The sequence below is a fragment of the Apostichopus japonicus genome, chromosome 16, assembly GCF_037975245.1.
Source record: "Apostichopus japonicus isolate 1M-3 chromosome 16, ASM3797524v1, whole genome shotgun sequence".
Taxonomy (NCBI): domain Eukaryota; kingdom Metazoa; phylum Echinodermata; class Holothuroidea; order Aspidochirotida; family Stichopodidae; genus Apostichopus; species Apostichopus japonicus.
Genome location: NC_092576.1, coordinates 15,079,606 through 15,107,277, shown reverse-complemented (window position 1 = coordinate 15,107,277; position 27,672 = coordinate 15,079,606). Strand labels below are relative to the sequence as shown.

The 27,672-nt window shown below is 34.1% G+C and overlaps 1 protein-coding gene across 2 annotated transcripts; it reads right to left on the bottom strand.

Moving 5' to 3' along the window:
• Positions 1-10: 10 nt before the first annotated feature.
• LOC139983707 (uncharacterized) lies at positions 11-27,672 on the bottom strand. 2 transcript variants are annotated; one of them, XM_071997442.1, is made up of 24 exons: positions 27,548-27,672; positions 26,824-26,930; positions 24,091-24,414; positions 22,982-23,248; positions 20,788-20,922; positions 19,836-19,979; positions 19,247-19,384; positions 17,783-17,938; positions 15,540-15,683; positions 14,378-14,671; positions 12,528-12,842; positions 11,759-11,835; positions 11,033-11,264; positions 10,152-10,475; positions 8,845-8,920; positions 8,693-8,760; positions 7,700-8,046; positions 6,414-6,510; positions 5,934-6,013; positions 5,396-5,530; positions 5,093-5,221; positions 4,824-4,951; positions 3,884-4,019; positions 11-1,764 (listed from the first exon to the last, which is right to left on the bottom strand). In XM_071997442.1, exons 2-24 carry the CDS (start codon positions 26,897-26,899, stop codon positions 1,690-1,692), a joined length of 3,897 nt encoding a protein of 1,298 aa, XP_071853543.1. In that variant the 5' UTR covers positions 26,900-26,930; positions 27,548-27,672; the 3' UTR covers positions 11-1,689. The 2 variants fall into 2 exon arrangements, with proteins under 2 accessions (XP_071853543.1, XP_071853544.1); XM_071997443.1 differs by lacking the exons at positions 26,824-26,930; positions 27,548-27,672 and adding an exon at positions 25,296-26,758.

The following is a 27,672-nucleotide window of genomic DNA, read 5'->3' as shown; positions in this document are numbered from 1 at the left end:
GTTTGCAGACTGGTTTTTATATACGATTTATTGCGAATTCATACTAACATACCGACAATATATAGCTTATTTTATGCTGGTAGTCTACATAAGAAAAGTGAACTTATTCTACGAATTCTGCAAGATAACATAGAGAACAAAATTGCATAAAGCTGGTCTAACAAATGAAAGAGACATATTTCGTGATCGAAATTTAAAATGATATCAGGACTAATTGTGTAGAACAATTGTTTCATATATCAATTGTGAATACCATGACTGCAACTAAGATAATGCATGTCTTGTCAACATCAGTGTCCAACAACTAACCGTCATATGCCAGATATAACCGTGAAATGGTTTGTCAAAAGGTTATCAACGGTTTTTTGAACGGTTCTGAAGTACAATCTAGACTCAAGGAGTGAAAAAATACATGTTTTAGGTGGTATAACAATTGACGAGAAGATACTAGAAGTTCTAAACATAAAATTAAAATTTTGAACATTTTCGATTGTCGAGTAAAAACTAACGTTTTGTCACATATCTCTGTGTATGTGACGGAATTGTTACACTTGAGGTATACCCAGACTTATAGTTTGCCATATTGTTTGAACAGCAAAATATACGATGAATCCTACATCAATGATAATCTAAGTAAATCCAGTGTGTTGATGCCATCATCGATCTTTAATAAGCATTATATTACATATATAAGCAGTAATGTTGTCTGTTCAACGTTATGAACTGATTTACGATATTAACACATTGCCATTACTATATGGGAATGAATTATTAAGATGGCATCGATATTTGACGATTACTGTAAAGTAGTCATCGACTTTAATTAGCAAACTTATCTTACGAAATATAATCATTGTATAAGATAAAACTATCATACTACTTATAACATTAAAGAAATGATACAAATTCACTTCTTTAAGGCGTACCAATATTCTGTAGTAACTATCTATGTAAAAATAACAGTCTTAGAATCTTCGTTCTTTTGTCAATGACAGTTTGAAAATGAATAAAAGTTTAAGATGTTAAAGTAGCAATTACGTTGTCTTTCTTACAACGGTTGATTTAAAACGTCTTTCATAACATCTGGGTATAAAATAAAACTTCGACTGTTTTAGATATATGAATATCCCTATATTACGTAACCTATATAACTGAGTAAGTGTGAAGAAAAAAATAAAGCATTAAAACATCTGAAAATAAATTCAACAACAAGGAAAGAGAAAATCTCGATATAACATGTTTAAAGGCTGCTTGGATTTTCCTTAATTTATTAACTAATATTCTGAGTACGAAATTAGAAAAATAACTTTGATTAAAGTAAGACAGTATGCGCTGTTTCAGTTAATTTTCTTAATTACAATGATTATATTTTTTAGCAGTGAAAATTTCAAAATCATGAGATCTTACCATTACCGGCAAACTGGGAGAATTTTCCTAAAGATTAATGATAACATACACATATCATTAATACATTGTACAGGCATGTTTAGGATTAATACCGATAATCTCATAAAACGATAGATAGAGAATGGTAAACCGATGTTATATAGGCTATCACGCTTTGGTGAAGATTTTTGAGGTGAAAATAAGAGTAACGATTGTCCCTGAAGTGTTTCTCCTCGACCTTAGCTTTTAATATTAGGCTTGCAATAATTAGGACGTTGTTGAAGATTCCTGAGTAGTTTATGGCTACACAATGACGTCATAATCCTGCATTTCTGTTAGGTAGCAGTTGAGAAGTTGATGACACATCATGTAATCCTCCTGGAAAAGAAAGAAAAAATGGAATGTGAAACGTTGCTAAAACTGTCACAGTATGTTGGAGATGAAATATTAGGTGTCTTCGAATGACACGTTTGAAATGCTACACAAAAATTAGAACAACTGGGATAATTACATTGTAACGAATATAAATTCCAGAACCTGTCACCATCAATGACCGATTCAGTAATACAGTGATCTCGGAAACTCTGTTCATTAAATGTGCAAAGAAGGAATTACCAGTGAGTGCGTGCACTCTTTTTAAAATACACGGGTCACTTACGTATCCAGCAAACTATATTTTCTCAACCGCAGTTGTCTAATGGTTTACCCAACGGTTTGTTTAATAATATTTTATCTACATTTAACCAAACAACCATAAACTATTTGGGCAACTTTTTTATATTTATTGGTAAATTGATATGGTATTTGTTGGGAAACCTTTGTCTAAGTTTGGTAAAGACCAAAAATAAAATTAACAATTACGTCAAACATTTAGATATGAGAAGAAAATAAATCAGGAAACATAAGTTTATAGCTACATGAAAACGTGATGACATAACAACATGACACATTATGTTTATGCCTTTGTATTGAATTCTTCACACATTGGCTGTCAGGAAACTTTGTCTTTTATCAAATAAACTTCCAAGCAAACTTTCAGTAGAATGAATGCCTTACAATCACTGGTAGTTTGATTAATTTTGGACCTGGTCACACAAAATTACGTATAGGCCTACTCTATCATATATCAGCTGTTGTATTTATCAATAGTATTTTGTTGATTTTACCTCATCATATGTTAACTGCTTTAGTAACAGTGGACCTTACAGATACAGTAATGATAAAATCATGTAAAACACTATTTTACACTGATAAATACAATTTGTATATTTCAAAGTAATTGTGTATGAGACACCAGTTTTTTTTTGTCGTTATAAATTAGCCTCTTATTACATCAACGTGACCTAATGTTTGACATAACTTTCAGCACAAAGTTCACACTAACTCTTTAAAAACTATGTCGGAGCAAATGATATGAGTATGTGCAAAATAATTGGCATTATTACAGTGGATACTGCCAAGAAATGGCAAATTCAATGTTTAAAGAATATGGTGCTTTCTAAAATCTGTTAGAAATTCGTTGGTAAAATATAATTTGTTAACATTGATGTCTCGACTCAGGACTCTTCAGCTAACCTTAAAAGTACCTTATGCCAGAGAGTTTAAATATTGTAAAGGTGAATACATTAAAAACTATGCACTAGCTGGACAAACAAAAGAAGTCACTCAAATTTTTCCTTTTGTAAGACATATTTAAACTTATGGGTAAATATGGGTAAAATCATACTTGAAGGAACATGCATGACAATAAATAGTCTACAAATAAGTGGGTTTTTAAGTTTGACCAATGTTATCATCTTAACGTAACGTCCTTATCTTGGTTATTCGCATTCGCATTCGAGCAGCTCAACTGGCGTCTGAGTTGAAGAAGGGCAGGTATATGTATGGTTGTATGTATTTCAGATCCTCCTGCAACAGGAACTTGCGAAGAAGCCTCATTGGCTTATCAATGCCGCAAGCTGAGTGAAGTCAGTCTCTTACATTCATAGTTAATTAACGTCCATAATTATGAATTGTCAATTGTCAACAACTCTGTAACTGCACGATATACATTAATCTTGGAGTGACTCGAACTCGGGACCTTAAGATTGAAAGACACCGACGTTAACCACTGAACTAAAACTCCATATCCGGTCTACCTTTGCAGAACATAAACAGTTCCCATAGTATTTGATAACAATATCGGTGAAGATAGTGGCCAATTTTATTTGAAAAAAAATAAGGATACCCTGTCCAATTTTATTTCTGAAAATTGATTAGTTTTCAATATTTTGAGCTCTTATGTTTATTATTAAAATGTGAATGAATAACACTATACAATGCCATGCATGCGGTGTTTGGTTTGTTGTTTTGCTTATTTATATTATTTAAATGTTTGATAAAGGCGGGAGGTTACATGGTGATGATAGTAGGCCATTACTCTTTACACAAGCACCAGCAAAGTCTTCTGAAGCTATGTACTGTATTATCGTAATGTTGTGTTGATGGTACGACATACCATTGTGCGAATCGCATTGGGGTTGCTCACTTTCATATTTTTAACAGTGTCGAACACATTTATCGTTTGTCGCTTTTTTATCCTGTTGATCTCAGACCAAACAGTCACATAAATTCCACTTCTGGATGCGCCATCTCTGCAAAACAAAATTGTCCCAAAGCACATTAGATACTATCAATTTATACATTGATTTACTAAGTACAGCAACATACTTAGGGGGAATACATGACGCACGTTTACATGTACCACACATAGTATCCCAGTTTGAATGACTAGTGGATCCGGATTCACAATTTCTAAAATTGCGACCAAACACATAAGATAATATCAAACTTAAAATTGTCATTTTTTACAAAAACAGCAAACTACATAGGAATACTTAATGGCGCACGTTTACATGTACCAAACATAGCATACATATTCTAATGACCCGTCAACATTGGATTCGATTACTGAAAATGGTAATGAATCATTCTATGACATCTATCCGTGTTTAATTATAGAGATATTGAGAAAATGACGGTTTAAGCTCGCTCGTTTCGTCACATTAACGATCATACTTTCGAATGAAAAAAACAGAGACAAGTTGAAATGAGAACAGAAGTTGATACTGGAAAGAATTTAGATTCTACAATATTAAATCACATATAGTCTAAGTTTTTTTTTACTGATGTCATATGATCAAGTAGCATAATACAGCACCATATTATGTAAAACAAATATTGTGTGTAGTTAGGATCATCAAGTTAGAGAAACTGAGACAGTCGTAATGCTTGCCTTAGGATTTATACTGCTGCAAAAAGTGTTCTGTTTTACTTTTTCATATTAGTTGTACAATTATTACTTATTTTGTTATAATTGTTCTCTCCGAAAGCAATTATGGTATGATTTGCATGTTTATGTAACTGTTAACACCTTCATTACCAGATTAAGAACTTACATGCAATGAATTAATGTTGCACCACGACTTCCAAATCCTGTAGCTGCGATGAAATTTATAAGAGGTATTAAGCTATCACCACTCTTTGGCCAGCTGTTTAGAATAAAGCGCTTAACCTTAATAGATTCCTGAAAGCAAAACGAAAAACTTGGAAACAGTATGGCTTTTTAGGAGGGTTTCTTTCGATTTAAGGTTAGTTTTAAATACAAATAATCATTAGTAGTAAAGCTAGTCAATACAAATAATGTATGAGGATAGTAGTGTCTTACCCTATACGATCGGTGGGCAACCTTGCATTCATGGACTGTATAAAGCTGTCTTTTCTCAATGGGGCACGTGGATATTGTCATTTTTCCGACCTCGATGTCGTTTACCTCTGGCCAATATTTGATAGTATCCTGTGTTATGATACAATATCAAATATTGACAGTGAATTGAACTTACAAAAGATTGTTCCAATGTTATTAACGCAATGGAAAACACCAGAAGAGACTTGTACTAACAGTTCTGTACCCTAACGTTGGAAGCGAGAAATAGTTATACTAAGAAAAGTAGAATATTGAAAGAATTACATGATTTTCGGAGTCCGCCTCATTCAACATAATAATCGTCTGACATTGATAATCAAACACGAGTCGCCAAAAGTCTTCAACAGTAGTCGGCAAAGGTGCCTGTGTCATAATCAAGGTTTGTTTCAATCCAGAAATCTGAAGAGAAAACAATTTAAAACCAAATTAGTTCAAATATAGCGCTTTGCGTATTCCCCCAAAATCAATCACCGGTTTGTTCGACCTCCTAAATTTGTTATTAATTGCAGTTATTTAAAAAGATGAAAAATACTTCAGAAGAATTGTTCCGCTTTTAACAGAATTAGTTGCTCTCATCAATGTTTATTTTAAATATATCCAATTGGATACATGTGGTTGCGATCCCAGCAAACAAATCTCCTACACAGCGAATAGCAATCGCGGCTCGTATAGCTCAGGTGGGTAGTGTACAGGACGTATTATCCTGATTTCACTGGTTTGACTACCGAACTAACCGAAAATGTATTTCTCGCCTTACCTTGAACTTAAAGCACTGAATTGTATTATTTAAAAAAAAACTTACATTCACGACAGAAGCGTTAATGTAATCGTTTCCTCCCTGAGTGAGACACTCGGATTTCAGCAAAGGTCGATGGTTGTCCACTGTGAGGGGAAGTTGTAATATGACAATAAATGGACTACATAGAGAAGATATAAGTTATTCTCAATACTTTACTTTATGTCTGACAATCCATTTTTCACATGTTTACTATTCTGCTTTCCTAAGTTTGTTGTCAACGTTGAAGCCTTGCTTTAATCCCGAAGTTCATCAGCTGACTAACGAATACATTGTTGTCATATTCATTGGCATCAATTGACAAGTTACACTGACACGGCGTGCACAGTAATGTCACCCTTGTTTAATCATTATGACAACTATCCATGAGTAATCCGTTGTTTCGATGAACATTTATGCACGTGATTGGTTATTTTCTTGTAACAGCCTAGTTTATTGGGGACATGCAGCTTTCATTAATCGGTTCTTCCTCGTTGAGGTACTCACATGGTACAATATCTCCAAATCTGTTCTTGTGCAAGTTTTCAGGGGATGTCCCAGAGAATGAGCTGACATTTGTGCTGGAACTTACTGCTTCTAAACGCTGAGCATAAAGACAAAAATAATAAGTTACAGTACTGACTTATAATAAATACTGCCTCATAGCTAAAAGAAAGTGAAAATAATGTTTTAAGTTAGGTGATAATTCACTTGTTCAAAGGGCACGATTATTGGGAAAAGTGACAATACTATTATAATGAATGTCAATTTCTTTCCAACAAAAAAATGTTATTCTCAGAGAGTGACGACTTATGTCAAACTATCGTATACGTTCACAAATACTAGTCTAGTTTCGCGTGAATTTTGGTTCTACACGACAGTAGTATTTGTATCTATTTTGTCATATTCTATGTGTCTGTTTTTCTCTTCTCCTACTTGCTGAGAACAATTATATCTTCCGTTAGTCTATTAATACTTTGGCTGCTGCATGTCTCTGATAATCGCTTGTGTAAATCCCTTTAAGGTACACGTGGTCCTGTTTTACACTATCAATGACAACATTCTTTATGCATGTATAATAAACGAGCAAGATATGTCAACAATGGGCATATTTCTATCCATTATTTATATTAACAATAATTTCAATCAAGCGCTTTTATGTGATGAAGTACCTTTTTTTGTGACTACAAGTGAACAAAATATCGAGCATCATCATGCAAAGACTAATTCAAATCAGCATATGATGAACTGAAGATTCCTTATGTAATTTGAATGAAAAAGGTGTAGACTGATGAGTGAATGAGTTCGTATTGTCAAGTTTAAGCTATTGTTAACATTGTGTAACTATCGCAGCAACTGGCTTCACGACAACGGTAAGTACACCTAAATTACAGATTGTTATACCTTCCTATAAACCAGAAGGACAACAGCTTCTTATTTTAGTTTAGTATTTAACCAACGGACTACATCATGTTGTTATGATATTAAAGTATGGTGATATATATATATATATATATATATATATATATATATATATATATATATATATATATATATATATATATATATATATATATATATATATATATATATATATATATATATATATTTAAATACTGATCATCATCCTTTAATGTTAAGTCCATACTAACAAACCGATCATCAAATATAGACAGAGCGATTGTATTTTAGTAACAGTTCCTTGTCTAGTTTATATTTCTCATCGAAGACCTTTATTCATAATATCTTACTGGTAATCAACGACCATTTTTGAGTTATGTATTTATCTTCACCTTAAAGGTAGCCGATATCATTTCTTTAGCAGTAGAACTTCTCATGAACAACGGAAACTTAGAAATTGCCATCGGTTGTCTAAGAGAAAATTCATCATCAGAACTGTTTTGGTACGTAGTTGGCTTTTCCTTCGACACTTGGACATCTTTGTTGATTTGTTGTTTTGCTTGAGCGCCTTCACTAATATGGATAGATGGAACTTCATATCCATCAATGGCGTTATCATTTCCTGTGGCTGACAGCGTGCATTCCTTGTGTTTCTTAGAAGGAACATAGCGTACCAAGTTGGTATGCCCACTATCTTTGCTCACATTTTCATAGTCAAAAGCGGCTTCGCTTGTTACCTCTGTAAGAATGAAAACACTGTTTGTAATGAATACACACCAAACAATTAATGCAGGTGGTATGAATAATCATACCCGCGTGTATTTTGTACATCATAAACCATTGTTATAAACGTATAAGTCATTATGAACATCGTATTGTATTTTTTAACGGGAATCGAGTTCTTTTAACATCAACGATGCTTTAGAGTAGGGTCGTCGCAAAACAACTTTTTTTCACTCATGAAATACTTTGTACTTATTAAATGATTATTGAAAAAACGTGTAATTTAACCTTAAGGAAAGAATCTCGTTTTGATTAGACATTTACGGTTTGGTATTTATGCTACGTGCCTAAATTTATTAATAATGTGAACATTATGTGGACCGAGGCAGGAAAAGAAAAACAATCTTCATTGACTATAATGGTGAACAGAACCATGAAATTATTAATGCGAGAAATGTAACAACAACAAAAAACAAGATATATGCTTGCTATATATGAACGGTGTTAGTTTTTCCCGATAAAGAAAAAACATCATCTGATAGTACTACTATTGGTAAATATAATAGAACAATTATAAGGCCAATAGTACAGGGCAGCTTGTGTTGGCATTATATATATGTAGATTGCTTTAATTAAAATCACCAAGAAACTCACAAACTTACCTTTTGAGTCGTTTGTTTGTCGTTCTACAGTTTTAGGTTTGGATGTAGATCTCTGATATTTCCATATTCTTGAGAAGAAAAAAAAAACAAGTTTCAAATTTGATGAAAGTATATCGTAACATATAGCATTGGCAACGTTTTGAGTAACTCACCCGTAAACTGCAAGAAAGGCAATGATTGCGAGAGAGACCGTACCAATTGTAACACCGACAATTAATCCAACGGATCCTAAAGAAGAAAGCAAACAAGTTTACAATAATTGCATTTGATACCTTAACTTGTACATGGACCATTAAAATGAACAGTATATCCTTAAGCAAATAGAATTTTCGTAGGTATGCACCTGAACGTTTTGTTTAATATTGATTCGATTTAAGATTTTGGCTCTGAATCCTTGACAAAATCAATAACTAGGAGGAAAGTAAAACATATATTATACCATCATCTTTACTGCACTATACACGTACACTTGTGTAAACAATGTACTCTAATAGAGAACTGGTGAGTGTACTATCCCACCCGATACACATAGAGAACACAGTTACTACAGTACTGTACATATTAAAGTTTTGTACCATAGTAAAAACTGGTAGCATGTGCTATTAGGATTACAGTAAGACCTGAGGATATGTGTAATTCCAAAAAATCCAGTTGTTTGGGATTTGTTGGAAATAAAATATCCTCAAATCTTACTGTGAACACAATAGCACATGCTACCGATTTATCAGATTTGTCAGCACAATCCTGTATTTACTGTGGTACAAAACTTTAAGATTTACATTAGTTACTGTAATCTCTGTGTGAATCGGCTGACTATTCTAACATCGACGTCTCTTTATATATGTCTACCTTCTTTAAAGAGATCATGTCCATCAATATCAGGAGGAGGGTTTCTTCTCTTTGTTGTAATATTCACTATATTAAGAACTATACATCTCCTTTGTATTCTGTGTTACTCTCATTCATTCTGTCCAGCAGCAATGTCACACCATTCTAACCATCCACTCTCCCAGCCCTTGACCTTGCTATACCTACGTGTACTGTAGTTAGAACTTATAGTTTTAGTCACTTGTGAGTTTGTTTAGTTGTTCGTTCAATTTCGGATGTATATAATGATGTTTCCATTGTGACCACCATTGGCCGGATACGACTGTTTCACAGTGTAACGTTGCAATGATACCAATACCAAACGAATGATACACAGACACCTTTCCATAGTAACGATTTGATATATGGGTTAACAAATTAAAGGTGTTTCAATATAGTTTAATTGCAGAAAGGAGGAAAAAGTTAATGTTAATATTTTTTATGTGTTATTGCAACACATATTTTTGCAGTGACTACAGCACAAGATAATGTTTGTGGACGTTTAGAAAAAGTAGGAAGTAGACGAAATAGTTTGTGAATACTTGTATCAAGTTCAATGTCCGTCGAATCAGTAAGGAGGTTCTGTGCTTACCAGGCGAGTTTGTTTTCACCCTTCTTAAAATTGGACCGGGTGGTCCATCCCCATTTGGCCCTTCTCTCACCGCTACAACTCTGAAGTCATATTCTGTGTCTGGTTCAAATGGTGTTATAATCACAGCATATTTATCTTGATCATTGCTTGCATTGACTCTGATAAAGGTACTTGGCCAATCCCAGCTCTCCGACAGCTTGGTTAGTAACCTATATTCACTTACTGGAGGAGTCCCAATGACGCCATCCCATACCGGCCAGGTAATTGTTAGCGAATTTGAGCTAACATAAGAGACAACTGGGGCGGCTTGGTATTCTGGAAGTTCTAAGAAAGCCAAAAGCCAGTACAAATATTAGTAAGAATGAAAATAAATCGTGAACATCAGCTTTTGCAAACAGTTATATTGTAGTGCATTTCAAGCGACACCCAACAACAACATAATAACATCAAACTTGCCTTAAAAATATGTAGTTAATTGACATATCGGTGTAATGTCGGACGAAAGGATCGTTACTGCAATAAACAATCATGGAGTAATTGTGTTGGTAATGTTGTACAATCATGAAGTCGGTGATTAGAAAACTCTTACATACTCATCACACCCCACTTATGCATTATATTCATATATTATTCGGAAGGGCCTCTCAAAATCACTTCAGTGTGCAAGTGTCATTAAAGAGTAGTAAAGTTTAATCTACACTGACAATAGCCAGCAGTTCCTTGACGAATAATACTGAATCGCTATATTACTTTCCTATCGTTGGATAACAATTCATCAACTTTTGAAAGCTGCCAAATAAGCGACCCAGACATATGATTTAGGGCTTGTTAATTAATTTTAATATATATGAACGAAATTGTTGTAAGATTAACAAACATACTTGGAACAAAGTAGTAAATTGTATTACTACTGGAACTTTCCCCTACAGTCGTCTCCCGTGTCATGTGGATGCTGTAATTTCCTTCTACTTTGAGACCAGTCAACGTGAAAGAGGTGCTTGAAGGATCTGTTACCTCATATGTGCCTACATGTGACGGTTCCAAGTTAATTGATGCATAGTAGATAGTTAACAAAGTCACATCAGAACTACATGAACTACCATCAGCTGGAAGCTAGGAAAAAACACAACGAATAAAAATTCAATTGAAGTCTAAAATATTGAGTAGGCATATCAATTCCCATTTATATGTTTTCATAACCCTGTTTATCAAAGCGTAACATGAATCTTGTCTTCACGATTTCCACTTAAAAAACGTTCATTAATGATGTGCAATGCTTTCTTATATACATACTATTAGGGTAAGGCAAATGAAAGAGTGATACTTATTATAAAGATTATAAAGGTGAAATAAAGGTAACATGCCAAAAACTCGATGCAGCCTCAATGTCCCAGTAAAATAGGTTGCCAGCATTATTGTTGTTCCGATCTACAATACATTCATTACCTTCAAAAAAAAGGATGTTTAAATATTTCATTTCGACACCATTACTACAGCTATGATGTTAAATAACATACACAACGTTACTGATTATTCCACAAATAATGACATAATAATATACGGTCAGAATGACATGATAATCGAGTTAAAAAGACAATTATGTATACCTCCCAGGATATTTTCACACTTCCCTGATCTTCTCCAGCTACTTCTGCTATAACATTGATTTGGTCATCTTCAGATGCTTGTGTAAAAAAGAAACAATGAAAATAAAAAATAAAAAAGCAGAAAGCAGAAATAAGGTCAATAAATAGGGAACCATATTTTCAAATTTTACAAACGTACTGCTTTCAAAGTTCTTGATATTTCATGTTTACAAGTCTAAACTTCACATGCACACCCCACGCACGCACGCACCCATGCGTAATGAATGTGTACCCAGTATGTATGTCTGAGTCTTGTACAGGACCCCGTAAGGGTGTTTACACAAGTGTACGATATCTTGATCGCACTGATTACGATTAAAATCTAAATCAAAAATCTAAATTTGTAGGTTATGAGAGTTGAAATATCCTTTAGAGAAAGTAGGGTCAATGTGCTTTCAGTTCACAGTCACAATACACTTCAAAGTGGAGTTTACAAGGGATAACATGGGAGGGTTACTTTTATAATGATATTGTGCTAATATAAAACACAACACAAATATCACTTCATTACAACTTTACAAAAAATAATTGCAATGGCTGTATGACTAAATGATTGCTATTAAAATATCATCAAGATGAAATCGAAAAAAAAAATACAATCAACCAAAACTTAACACAATGCAATAAGATTTTGGAGGTCATTTAAACATCTGCTTCCCATAAAACAAATTGACATGACAGATAAAAACTATGAAAATACAATGTAATTTTATATGATTATGCAAAATACCTCCGCAAGTGGTAGTAGCATTCAGCGCTGGACTCTTTGGACCTTCTCCCCCTTCTCCTTCCCTTACTGCTGCTACACAGAATGAGTATCTTTCCTCTGATGTGAGTGCCGTAAAGGTGAAATTCAATGTCTTGATAGGTGCAAACGTATCCTGGATAGACCAACTCAGTCCTGATGCCAGCTTGAAGTAAGGCGTATACCCGATGACAGGAGGGTCCCCATCTTCATTTTCTTCATCCCAGGCTGACCAGCTGATGGTGACTGTTGAATCAGTTATTGAACCTGCCTCTGGAGCAGTTTGCAGTACAGGGAGATCTGGAAACCCAAATGAGAACATTTAAAAAAAAAATACAGATCTAATGTTACGTGAACATGGTCTACCGCTATAAACAATGAATACTATGATATCATCGGATAATGAGTAATTGTAATCATGTTTACAGTCGGGTATGGATTGTAGTCAGCTGTATAGTATTAATGGTCGACATAAGGTGTTAATACAATTTACGTACATATATCCTAAATACCACCTTCTAGTAATGTTTTTGCTAGCTTTAGCGATAGTCTATAATTCTTTTAACAGTCTATGAAGGTGTGAACCCCAAGTGTAATTCATAGCCAGTCATAGTTTGAAATCACTTGTACTTTTGCCTTATGAGATATTGCAATAATTGCAAGCAATGAACATCTAAGCAGCTGAAGGCCAGACTGTTAGAATAAAACTTAACTATGAGTTACAAGGTAGTGTTAGCTCGGAGGTTAACACCGGAGCCTTTCAATCATAAGGTCCCGAGTTCGAGTCATCCCAAGATTAATGCATGTCGTCCAGTTACAGAGTTGTTGACAATTGACAATTCATAATCATGGACGTTAAAATATGAATCTAAGAGACTGACTTCGGTCAGCTTACGGCTTTGATAAGCCAATGATGGCTTCTTGCTACTTGCAGGAGTATCTAAAATACATACAGTACATACATACATGATCATGAAAATCCACAAGTTCCACTTTATTGTACTTTTATTCAAAGGAGCTAAGCAGTTTCAACATGTTCACCATTATTGTAAGAAAATCCTACAAAAGCAACCTTTTAACCGTGGGCAAACATTTATTCTGCACCATCTTGACATCATATGACCTTTGATTTTTGCCAATTTGCATGAATCAATTTATACACAGACTGAAGTTCAATCAACATTCAATTTTGGAGATATCGTATTTCAAAAATTTGATTCTGACATATGTTGACTTCACTAATATTCATCTATACCAAAAAACAATATTATACTTGAACTCACCAAAGTATATGGACCAATTTACCACATAATAACATCAAACAACATTAATGTTGGAACTTATGTTGACTTAAATGATTCACCAGAGTGAAGTTTAAGTAAAATAAACGAATTAAGAAATCATTTAAACTCAGTTTACCGAATGGTACGTTGTATTGATTGTAACGTTAAAAAAGAAGCATGAGATTCCTTGATACACCAATTTCAACTGAGTAATTTAAGAAATCAAATCTCCAAATGTAAAAAAAGAAAGCAAAAAAAGCACGTGTGGTAGCATGAAAGTATGTGTTACATTACTTTAAACTTCAAACTTTCTTCTGTAGAACTAAAGACATTGTCATATCAAGTTAGTGTTTTTTACATTTAACATCCTCCTTTAGATCATCATTCCATAGTTTTGGATATTTCACCAACTTCAAAGTTACAATTTGCAAAATTTCCTTCTAAGATACAAAAAATGACTTTGCCACCTTCCGGCGTAATACTTACCAATTCTAAAGAGACCACGGATGACCCCTAAAGGACAAGTGTAACGCATGTAATTATGCTACTCACCAAATACATCTATAGTTATGCTATATACTGCATATTTCTTGCCATATTTTCTCAGCTGACAGTAAAGTGTCTGTCCATCTGTGACATTATCTACCATGAATGGAGCAGTTGTTGTTGTTGCATCACCAGTAACCGCTCCAGTTGAAATACCGTTGTCATCTAAATTCTCATGATGTCTTGACAGAACAAACTCTAATTGATTAATGTCTGAAGGACTTGGACCATTAGCAGCTGTGCAAGTCACAAGAACTGTTACTCTGGGATTTTTACGGGTATAGGCGGCATCTATTATACCTTAAATGAGGAAAGAATGAGGAACACTCATAGTGTAGGCTGCATCTTTAGACCGTAAATGAGGAAAGGATGAGAAACATTCATAGTGGTCTTCATAAAATATAAGATCATACTATTCTAGGACAACTAAATGTTAACCAATATGGTAATGCTTGGCTGAGAATGAACTGATATTGCTGATATTTCTAACACAATACTTTCATGAGAAAGAACTGAAATTGAAAAGATAATACTTTGATGAGAATGTATTGAGATTGTTTGTGAAGTGCAATGCCCTGAACACGACTTACTGAACTAACAACATTAAATAACGATTGCCTAGACTGAATAATTGAGAATGAATCTAAGCATATTACCAGCCCACCTTTCTTCAAGGTTCCAATGAACACACATGTAGTAATATTCGTATTCATAGACAAATGAGCTGTTTTCTTGGCTCAACACTGAATTGTGATAAACTTCCTGACATAACATTATTATGACAGAACAAAGAAACAAACTAACATGGAAAAATGGTTGTGCAATAATGTCATGCTGTTATTTTACCACAGATCGTAAATTAACACATGTATTTTCTATTTAACTAAATTGTCTATGTTTGCTGGTAACAGTGATTTATCCCAATTCTACTGGTGTAGGTAGCTGCATAGATACCAACTGATCTAGAGCTAAAAGAATGAGAAATCATTATTAAAATCAGCCACTAACGAAGAACTTATAGGTTAAAGTGATGGAGGCAATTCTTACAACCAAGTTCTCTACTTCATTGGGATTAAGAAAACTTTATCACTACAATGATCATGATTCAGACAAGAACTGCAGTAGGTACAGACACCTCACATCACATACAGCAATGAATGTTTCTAACCTGTCTGGCATAAGTTTGATGGGAATAGTTCCACCCATTCAGGATTGCAACCTCCAGAGCAACTTCCAGTTACTTTGTTGCAGTTACTTTCTGAACAGTGACAATCATCTACACAGCCTTCCCCAAAGCGTGGCCCTAGACACTCTGTAAATCAAAATGCTCTATATTCATTCTCTATACAGTTAGTTATTGTAATATCTTTCTATGATGCTCTGATTCAATGTCTTTTTTTCTTTTTACATAAAATTGATAAGTAATGCAAAGATAAACTTCACTCAATTTCTAATTGATGATGATTTATTCTGTCCAACTTTTCTCAAGTTGATATATTGTTACTATTGGAATAACAACAGGCATCCTGTTACTTTTGATATTTTTAGATTGGCAGTTCAGCTCTGACCAAGCCTCCTGCGACTGCAACATTAACCACAGCTTGAAGGAGACTACTGTAAACTGCATATAAATTGATTTTAATGTCCCACTTCAAGGGTAATATACACATTCCCATGCCTACACACTTCTTCATAAAGTAATATATGTCATACTCTGGTTGTGGCAATGAATTTCATTCCGGAATTTGTAATTTCTACAAAATATGAAGAGAAAATGGACTTATTTTGTGACCAAAGCTGTTATTTTATGTTTGTTTTTCATCTGACATCTAGGCACACAATTCCCAGTCTAGACTCAATTCTTACCTTCACAATTATAGAGACTAAACAATCTTTACTTACATGCATCTCTACATAAACTGTCATATGTCTATATTTAATACATTCTGTATATACAAATCGTAATTTTCTTTGAAGCCCATTTATGTCATTTTTGCTTTGGCTCTTGCATAAAATTGAAATGCCTTTTTTTACATTATTATGTTCTTTTCTTCCTTCATCTACCTCATCATACACTTCGTCTTTTTTCTTTTCTCCAAATGTGGTATTCCTTTATGAGATCTGCTGCTATTTGTAGACCTTATGTGCATTCTGTTCAGAATATTGTGCTTAGGTTTCGTGTTGTGTTCATAACAGAAGGACTCTATATTGACCAGAACATGAAAATTTAAAACCCAATCAACGCATATTTAAGATATATTTATTCAATGAAAATAATACGAAATACATTTCGTTTTGTACGGTGAGGATTCCATTGTCTTTTGTTTAAACTCAAAGTTTGAATTGTTTCTCAGACAAATCCTCAAGTACTCCATACAAAAAACTTGTCGTGGTAGACTTGACGGTATAATAAAAATTGAAAGAGTTGAAAGGGACACCAGAAATAAGATCTCGAGATACAGTCCACTGTGGCTAGTTTTTACAAAAATTGAAATTTGACTAACTGGCAAAAACATTTAAATCTTCACAAAATATTGGAACATGAACAAATGTCAAAAAGTGTTAGAGAAGGAAAGTGGTACCATGGCGACAGCATAAAATGTTCCAACATGTGTAGCATCTTCTAAATTATGTTAGTTGGAACACCAGGAGACCTTAAGATAAAGCTCAATGATCCACCTCACCCCCCCCCCCCTCCTCTCCAACTGACAACCAATAAATGATATGGTGGAAAAATTCATGTTGATATACATGAAAGAGAAATTAAGATTTAATGATATGATAGCAATCTATCTCTCCTCTGAGAAAAGTGGTCAAAAGCTATCAATCCACATGACTTGGCTGAATTTTTTGTGACCAAAGGGAGAACATTTTGTATAAAATATAAAGGTGACAGTTGCAACCTTTAACAGCTATATATTAACTATTCGTGCAACCTAACCAGTAACCAGTCTCAGCTGTTGTCTTAAAATTAATTTATAATCTGCATTTTTTTGGCGATATCAAATGTCCCATAGAGTAAAACTTTTCTTAAAGTTTCAATGAAAAAACTTATTATGTTTGATTTTGGTGACTAATTTTTGACCGTATTGGGGGGGGGGGGATAGGTGGAGAGGAAAGGGGGTGGTCGTTTACCATTAGGGTTTAAACAATGTACAGTACTTTTATAAATGGAAACTGCTTGGAAATAGATTAAATAAACACTCTCCATGCTCATATCAGTCTTTTCAAAGTGCGGTAATTTATGCCACACTCTGGTTATGGCGATGAATTACGTTCCAAACTGTATAACCTTTGCAAAAGACGCGAGAGAAATGGATATTATTTTGAGAATTAAGCTGATATTTTATGTGGCTTTTCCATCTGAAATCTAATTATTCACACAAATCCCAGGCCAGACTCAAGCCATACCTGCACAGTTCTGTTCTCCCATGTGAACTTCATAGCCTGGAGCACAATGTTGGTTTGGACATTCTCCCGTTATCTTATCACATGCAACATTCCCCATGCAGTGACATTTATAAGTGCAGGTAGATCCATAATAGTCAGTAGTACAAACATCAGGAACTACAGGAATAAAAAAATCTTTTCAAAATGCATTTGAAGTTTGGAGAATTGCTTTTATGTTAGGGTTAGTTGTGTAAACTCTCATGGACACTTATCTTTACGACATGCATCTCTACATAAACCGACATATGGCTATAGGTAATACATACTGTACCGTATATACAAATGCTTATTTCCTTTAAATCTCATTTATTAATTTTATATTAGTTTATCCTTTTTCTTCTTCTTCTATCTCATCACGTTCTTCCACAGGTTCAGCTAATATTCTAAGACCTAATCTGCATTCTGTTCAGAAACTTGGGCTTTAGGTTTCATATTGGTTTCATATATGACAGAAGAACACTACATTGGTAAGAACATTCAAATTTAAAACCCAATCCACGAATATTTAAGAGATGTATTCATTTATTCATTGAAAAACAGTACGAAATAGATAATACCCGATAAACCACCTTGACCACCCCCCCCCCCTCCCACCGTAAAATCTAGTCATTAGGTGACAGCAGTGTTTGGGAGTGCTAGCTCAGTGGAGTGTTAATGTGATTAACGCCGGTGCCTTCCAATCATAAGGTGCCCAGTTCGAGTCACTCAAAGTTTAATGTATGTCGTCCAGTTACAGAGTTTTTGACAATTGACAATTCATATTCATAGACGTTAAATATGAATCTAAGATGAATCTATGAATCTTCGATCAGGTTGCGGCTTTTATAAGCCAATGAGGCTTCTTCGAGAGTTCCTAAGTTCGTGAGGATCTAAAATACATAAATACAGTTAACAACATTCAAGACCAATATGTTACTTTTTCATGCAACCTGAATAGTCTCAGTTGCGGTACTTAATTTTTTTTTTTTTTTTACTCTAGTGCATTTCTGGCGAAATCTCATATCGAAGTGAGTATATATTTTATGACTGTGGCAACAAAAAGGGTCTTAATATTTGATTTTGGTTCCTATTTCTTGACTTACACCATACTGGGGTAAGGACGTTCACTATTATGGTTTAAACAATTCATTGTACTTTTTTAATGTACAGGCGCTAAAATACTACGATCAGACAAGTACACCCTGTCCAGTCAATACAAACTGATTGTTCTGTATATTCAGTACATTGAACAGATGGATCGTTAAGAGCTCTGTAGGCAGCCGTTTCTATAGGATCCTATGACACATTTTTATGATACAGAGGATTACCTGTATTGCTATGTAAATTAAGCTGAAGAAGACATGGAATCAGAGCAAGTAACTTTATTATAATACTTAAAGAAATGCTCTATTAGGACAAAATATCATTTCAAGAAAAAACATTTACCTTGGCAATTAGTCCCTGTCCATCCACTACTACAGTCTGGTGGTAATCCTGTACATACTCCTGTATATCTGTCACACTGGCCAGACTGACAGTGACAGGTCTGTAAGCAGCTGGCTCCATAGGTTCCTGAATCACATGCTGATTGAAAAGTAAACTATATTTATATTAGGTACATTCATGTCTCACCTCAATTACTCATACGGATAACATGAACAACACAAATACCATGTTTGTATCAGATAAAGGTTTATAAAGTTATATCTAGCAACAATATGGTATCTTTGCCAAATTAAAATAACACGTCTTCTTTCTGCTTACCCAGTCGGTAACAATAAACTGGTGGTTAGTTTCTCAATGATATAGAGCCGTACCCTAAATTACTGCGTTCATCAGAGTGTATTATATTTCATTCGCTTCTAAAAATATTTTTAATGTTTTGAATAATAATGTATCAATAGCTGGTTTTAGGTAGAGATGTTGCATTTTATGCGTTGCTTGGCAATTGTGGAATATCAATCACAGTAAATATGATGGCCCATCAATTGATCTCTGTGTACAGTAGAAAGTAAAAAAAAAAGTAAAATTGTACCTGTAAGACAGTCTAAACCCTTAAATCCTGTGTTACAGCTACATCCATAGGGATGAGCAAGGCAAAATAGGAATCTGTCGCATTCCTTGTCAGTTGTAGAACATCTCTTGTCACATATATCTCCAAATCGGTTAGGCCCACACGCTTAAAAACAAAGACAGTGAACCGCTTGACTCTATTCATGTCATAAACAATTCGTAATCATCGTTGTTTGAAATGGGCGACTTCTGCAAATGTGAATAGCTATCACTTACTTCATTGGTAAGCACTTAAATAGGAGGCTGCATGTAATTTCAGAGTTATCAGCACGATTAAAAACTATTAAAAGATATCAACTATGGTTGAATACACCTTTTCATACATTTTATCGGTAAGCCCCTTTCAAAGGCCTTATCATAAAGTTGGCGTCCATCAGTTATTATTATTTCCCTGAGATTCACCGCAAATTAAATCAGATGATTTAGGTGAATGAATTAATGCTGTTTTTTTTCTGAATCTAATCTCGAAATTATCAACTACAAGTCTTCAAATAATGTCATAAGCATCAATCTTTCTTCGATAATTAACATTCCCTGGAAGAATATTGAATGTATTTTACAATTGTTTTTAAGTTTATAGCTCTATGATAGTATGTAATGGGTGCATCATATACAGACACAAGATAAATAACAAATTCATGTTGTTACTCACAAGATTATAACTTTATAGGAATTTTTTAAGGGAGCTTCCTGAGTCTCACAAGTAATTTTTCCAAAGCATCCACTTGAGTTTTTAAATTTCTCAACAGACTGGTGTACATTTATACATATGAACATTAATATATATGAATATGTATATATATATATATATATATATATAATTATATATATATATATATATATATATATATATATAGATATAGATATATATAGATATATATATCCCAGCAGCGAAGCATGGAGATAATTGTTACCTTCTTCACAGTTTGTTCCATTGAATCCAGGAGCACAAATGCATTTTCCACTGTTCTCATCACAAATGCCTCCGTTATAGCAGTTATCACATATACCATCACAAGCATCTGGACCCCATCGATTAGCTGGACAAGCTAGTGTTAGAAAGAGATCATACACAGATGCGCATTGTGAGTGAAACGTGTGCCCGAAAAAAATATTAACAAATATGCTGCCAAAGTAAAATCTATATGACGTATACTAGTATTTTCTGCACACTGAAATATCTAGATACACAGGAAAGAGCTGAAGGTTTCTTCTATCATCAAATCAAACTTCGTGTTAATATAATTTTGATGCTGGTACAGTGATCGTAACAGTATAATAACAAAGACAATAAAACATGAAAATATTGAACTGTACTAGTTTTGAATGAATATACCACCCATGGTGCCTAACATATAGTTACGCTTATTGAAAGGACCTGGATAATTAGATTATAGTTTGCACAGGGAAACCCTTTTCATGATCTATTTTTGAAAGTGCCTCGCCGATCTCTTTTTCTTATATTAAAAGCTGTGCCGTAGTGACAAGAGTGAGTAAACATACTTAATAGTCTTTCAAAGCTGTTATTTTTGGTTGCACTTTCACATTAGATAATATAATTTAGACGTTTGTGGATTATTTTATTCACGCTTGATGTCATTGGAGTGGCGATACTTATTTCATACAAGAAGAACAACCGCTTCAATATGGAAATACTATAGATAAATGAAACATCTATAACAGAATTGTTCGGAAAGAAAAAAAAAGTTTGCTTTACATAAACACTAGCAGTGATTTCAACTGCAATGTTCACATGTCAACTTTTTTTACATATAGTAAAAGTTTACCTTTAGTCAAGGATAATTTTCACCTTCTGTTAAATATAATCAATATTAACTCACAAGGATATATCATTACTATTTCAAATTTAAACAATTTAGATTAACTACGGTCAGCAACACATGTATTTATTCTCTGTTGCTGTATGTTAATTTAAAATTGATTTACACCAGTGATCAGTTAATATTGTATCATTGTTCAATAGAGGCTATTATGATGATTGAAGTTCATTGTTTAAGAAAATGCTGGACATTTTTGCATCTGATATAGTAACAACCACGTCCAAATAAAATATTGAATAGAGCGGGTTTTTTTGTGACATTTTTTGAATTCATATATCTTTCAATAGCAAACTAGTAATACCTTCATGAAAATGACAGAGCAAATAATGTTGCTTTTCTTTATAATTTGCAAAGCATGCATCTTCTGAGGAACTCATTTTCTTACGAAAAGTTGCAAAGTATGGAAAATTACATTGTCAAGTATTTTAAGTAAACATTCGAAATAAATCATATTTCAAGGATGTTATTGAGTGCTATGCTATCGGAAATTTTAGCATTTGACAAAAAATCTGCGATTATAACACCACATGTATGTAGTTTTTTAGATCCTCCTGCAAGCAGGAACTCGCGAAGAAGCCTGATTGGCTTATCAAAGCCGCAAGCTGACCGAAGTCAGTCTCTTACATTAATATTTAACGTTCATGATTATGAATTGTCAATTGTCGACAACTCTGTAACTGGACGACATACATTAATCTTGGAGTGACTCGAACCGGGTCATCGACCGATGTCATCGACTATGATCTTCGTGATGGAGTTTGACAAAGTTTTTTTCTCGTGACAATACTTTCGATAACAATCAATCGTATTGCAAGTTAGGAACAATATATTGAGATGGTGTTTTAAACGACTAAGTAAAATATCTTTTCTTCCAAAAATGTCAAATTGTTTGCCACCGGATTATATCTCATGAAAACTAATATTATGCAGTATGATATTTTAACATAGCACCTATCAGTTAACACTAGCAATTACCAGTTAGTATCAACATATCATAATAAATCACAAAAATACAAAGCAGAAATGCCTTGGGAATGACTGATGGCTCTGAGGTTTTCTTCATATGTTCAAATGTGAACATCGGCCAAAACATGGGACTATGGGACACCATTGGGTTCATCTGGCTTAACTGATTTACATAACATTGATATTCGTTAAGGTGTCATAAGTCACAACAAAATTCGTGTCCAGCACAATAACCGTTTTGAAATTTAACCGATCAAATCTCAGCAGAAAAGTTCATCAATGTACTGGAAAAGTTACAAACCTCTTACTATGAAGAGCTTTAGACCTTGTTTTGCATCACTCCTCTGGCCTTGGATATAACACTCATAGACACCAGCATCATCTACTTCAACTTGTCCACTGATTACCCAAGTGTCCTGTCCACTAATACCAGTGTTCCTTAGATTATCCTTCAACCATCTGAAGTCTGCAACATCCTTCGATCCGGTGCTCTTCATTCCAATGCTTACACCTGTATCACCAGTATTGACAGTTACTGAGACCAACTCATCACTGGGTACAATATCAGCTGAAATCAAGGATGTTGTAAAAATCCATGAGTTATATTGGCTTGTGTAAAATCTATATTGTATTAAATACTCTACGGAACTTAACAATTTTTTAACGAGGATATTTGTTACAATAAGTTTAATTGTCAGAAGTTTATATATTACATGTCAACATTTATGCCTCAAACAACTTAATTCCACATAACAATATCCAATAAAACTTCACAAGAACTGTTAATATTATGATACAAAATGAGTTAAGTTTATATGTTTGGATTCCCCTGTATATTAACACGCTGAATCCCTAAAGGAATCTAATGTCAAGTACAGAATCTCATTAAATGGTCAAAGAAAATTGTGATGTCATAGTCCTTCAAATTTTGTGCATAGGAGCATGCATCTTTTTATACTTCATTTGGTATTTCAAGCAAACTTCGTCTTCGTGCATATTAAAGTTGACATCTGCGCGTTTATTATTCGCAGTTACATTACTGCATTGCAATTAAAGACACGTGGTATGTACAGTACCACAATTGCCTAGATTTTCATTAACAGTACTAGTGACTAACCTTAATAACAGTATGCTAAAACAATATTTGTGTATATGTTATTTCTTCAACCACTTCTTCCCAACATTGTTCACCAAAACAATTTTCTTGTCAGGAAATACATTTTAAATTTGCATGTGCGGTATATGCACTTTAACAATAAGACTTGTAAAGTAATTAGCTCACATTATGTAACCTATTCTAAACACGTTGCAGTTATATATCTACATATAATTATCACACCACCTGTGATAACGTAGTATTATTATAAAATGTATGACAGGCCTATAACTATAGCTGTGAGTATAACTCACCATCTGATCTCATAAATATCCCTGATATCGATGTACTGATCCTTCCATCTAACGCAGCTTCACATCCAAACACTCCAAAGGCATCATTATTTCCATTATTATTCAATGTTACCATCCAACGTTTATAGGTACCACCAGCATACCAGACTGGAGCTGGTGGATCTACATTTTCATCATCAACATTCCTTGTCCGAACAGTCCTGAAAGACTCTACATGGGCAGTCGCTGCAATATTATCGAATTCGCTAAGGTAACACTGATATTGTGTGTTACTATGCTCAGACGCAAAGGGATATACAGCAAGGAAAGTCATCTGTACTGGTTCTATTGAGAGATAACATGTACACTGTAATTGTAACTGTAATAATGTATAGATAGATGTATATAAAGATATATATATATATATATAGATATATATTCATACAGAAATACAACAAAGATCAATACAGTGTTTTTAATGGTCTACAAAATATCTACATTAATTTAATACCTAAAGTCATCATTTAATACCATTTCTTCCCTTCTATTCCTAACTTAATGAAGTTGGTACAATTCTTCAGTTTCAGCAGACATAGAAAAGGCAAAATAGATTGAATAAATAGCGACATTGTTTTTCTTTCTTTTCTTCCAAAAGGGAAGATAGAAAGAATACGTAGCACTGTTGTTACCAGTTAATACAATGCTGCACATTGTTTCAGCAGCTTAACGTACACAGAAGTCTCAAAGCTTTATTTGTTAACAAAAGAATTGTTTCAAATTACCAATATGACTGTAACCTTTGGTTTAGACAGGCATAAGGAAGCTAGCATTCTGCTGTAGTCTCTACAAAGCATAAACTTGCTTCCTCCTGAGCAAGTGTGAGACACAGCCCGTTATATCAAGTTAATGGTGCATACACTGCATTGCTAAAGGTTAAGGAAATAAGTATACACCAATTATCAAAGTTCTTCCACTAAGCATACAAAGGACAGAACTTGTTAAATGTATATTATAAAAAAAAAACAATTATGATAAGATGTATATATTGTTCAAAGTCCAGAAATAGATATCAAGATGTACACTGTACAGTGCAATATAGTTGAATGGTGAAGGTCTCATGCAAATGTACAGTAGAAACAGAACACTGAGCTATCTGTCCCATGAAGATATACAAACTGTGAAACAGGATGTTGAATTTCCCCGTTATTGAATAATGTACAGCTCACCGTTATTATATGATCTCAGGGTTTGAATTTCTGTAAAACATAGCACCACAAAGTTACTGATGAAAGTTACACTTTTTCTTTCTAGTATAAATTACAATCATGAGATCATAGCTACTAGAGAAGAAGGGAAAGAAATGGTAATTGAAGAAAAACATTTCAAATTAAACAAAAAGCACTGAAGAGAAGGATCTAGCCCTGGGTTTTCTTTAAGAATAAGAGGTGAATTGATTTGTAAATTAAATAGCTCACATACTGTAGTATGATTTGTGCATGAACAAAACATGTGCATCACCCAACCTAGCAAACATAGCTTATTGAAAAGTCCTGAAAGACTCTACTTGGGCAGTCGCTGCAATATTATCGGAACCGCTAAGATGACACTGATAGTGTATGTTACTATTTTCAAACTCAAAATGCTTTACACCAAGGAAAGTCATCTTTAATGGTTCTATTGAGAGATAACATGTAAACTGTCATTGAAAGGAAATAATACATTAAGCTTCCTGAAAAACAAAACATTTCTAGGCTCTTTGATTTTATAGTATATCATTCTCTCTAATACATTAACAATTTTCGGGTATCATTTCATCAGGCAATTTCCTAGGGTATTTCTTCTTACCTGTGTTGGAAATTATTGAGAGAAAAAAACCGAGAATATTTCAGGGACAAAACCATTTATCAAAGTTATTCCCTCAGCATATAGGAAAACCGTTATATGCCATTTTTGTTTATCCATGTTCAGGAATACTGTTCACCACATAATTATATATGATACGCTTTTTAAAACATTAACAACAGATGGTTGCTGATGAGGGAAGTTTTGTTTCTTGATTAGAGCCCATTTGTGAGATTATAGCTGCTATAGACAAACAGATTGGGGGGGGGGGGCATGTACAGACCGCTTCAATTCAAATTGGAACTGAATAGAAGAGGATATATGACTCTGAGATTTCTTTGCGGAAGAGGGGTGAAATGAATTGTAAACAGTTAGCTCACATTATTTGGCCAGCATTCTTAGATAAAAAAGTACCGGTACCCATTGCACAAATATTACATCGTTGAAATAAAATCACATAAGAATTATTTTAGTTACTCTGATTAAATTATTTCTTGTGTAAAAGTAAGTTGGCTTGACGTTTTGATCCTAGCAGGATCTTCTTCAGAGGCTAAATGACAAGTAACAGTAACAGAAGGGACAAAAACATGCCCAGAATACAGACAGGTTAATGAGCACGGTGCACACAATGAGATACATGTAAGGGGATTAGTAGACAAGGGATGGAGGAAAGAAAGCAACAGGGGAAGAGGAGAGGTAGGAGATAAACAGTGGAGGGACAAAGGGAGGATTAAAGGAACGGAGAAGGGAATATCCTGGAGAAGGACAAAGACAGACAGGTGTGGAGTAAAAAGGGGTGGAAAGAGCTGTGAGAAGAGGAGTGATGGGGGGTGGGGTGAAGGGAACAAGGGGAGAAGGAGGGGTCATACATTATTTCTTAATGGAAGGTAAAAAGAGATGGTGCTATATTACCATTTTGCCCTTCAATTAGGAGAGAATGGAACTGAAGCAAACTTGTCACAACGATGAAATGTACTTTGCAAGTCATCTTTCCTTCGGCCTATAGATATTTGTGCACACTGAAAGAAAGAAAAACAGGTAAAAATAATAAATCTTACATATAACTAGGTTGTGCTCAGTTTAATATAAGCTTACAGTCAGCAGCCAGTCATAAATTGTATCAATTGCATGACATTTTACTGTCTTTGTTCTTGAAGTGATATTTTGTTGGCTGACAATCGATGGAAAAGTGTGTGGTCAAAGATATGCGTTAACAAAGTTGTAATTTAGTGCTTCATCTTTCTGCCCGATATTCTGGCCGAACATGAATTAAAATGATCGTTCTAAGCATACTGATCCTGTGTGTGTTACATCCTCCGACTGTAGTGAAAGTTACAGTATATTATAAACTTACATACAACCGTAAACATGAGGGTCTTGCTAAGCTAAATTTTGATCAAGAGCAAATTCTGAGAGATCGTCAGTCTGAGATTATCCGTTAAAATGAACATTTGTCATCATACCCCTGTTGTAACCCACGCAAGGCATTTTCAAGTGGATATTGTGCCTTAGGCTAAGTGAATCACCGCAATTCTATAATGAACCTTTTATAAGCTTTTGGGATGATTTGATGTTTGTCTCTGGCGATGACTAAGATGGTAGCCCGATGTCTCATGAAAATAATTTGAAAACGTACCGTTGCGAGCAACCTTAGTCACTGTAAACAATTCTTCAGGAGACCACAAGGTACAATAGTGTATTTGTCTGCAACTGGTATTCTGCTCTCCCCTTTGTCTTCTATGTAAAGTGTACACAATTAAG

Coding starts and splice junctions, on each gene's coding strand:
- LOC139983707 (XM_071997442.1), bottom strand. CDS start 26,899: ATGACTTGCAAAGTACATTTCATCGTTGTGACAAGTTTGCTTCAGTTC. Junction 20,923..22,981: donor AAAGCTCTTCATAGTAAGAG/GTTTGTAACTTT, acceptor TTCTAACACTAG/CTTGTCCAGCTAATCGATGG. Junction 19,385..19,835: donor GGGTTTAGACTGTCTTACAG/GTACAATTTTAC, acceptor CTTTTCAATCAG/CATGTGATTCAGGAACCTAT.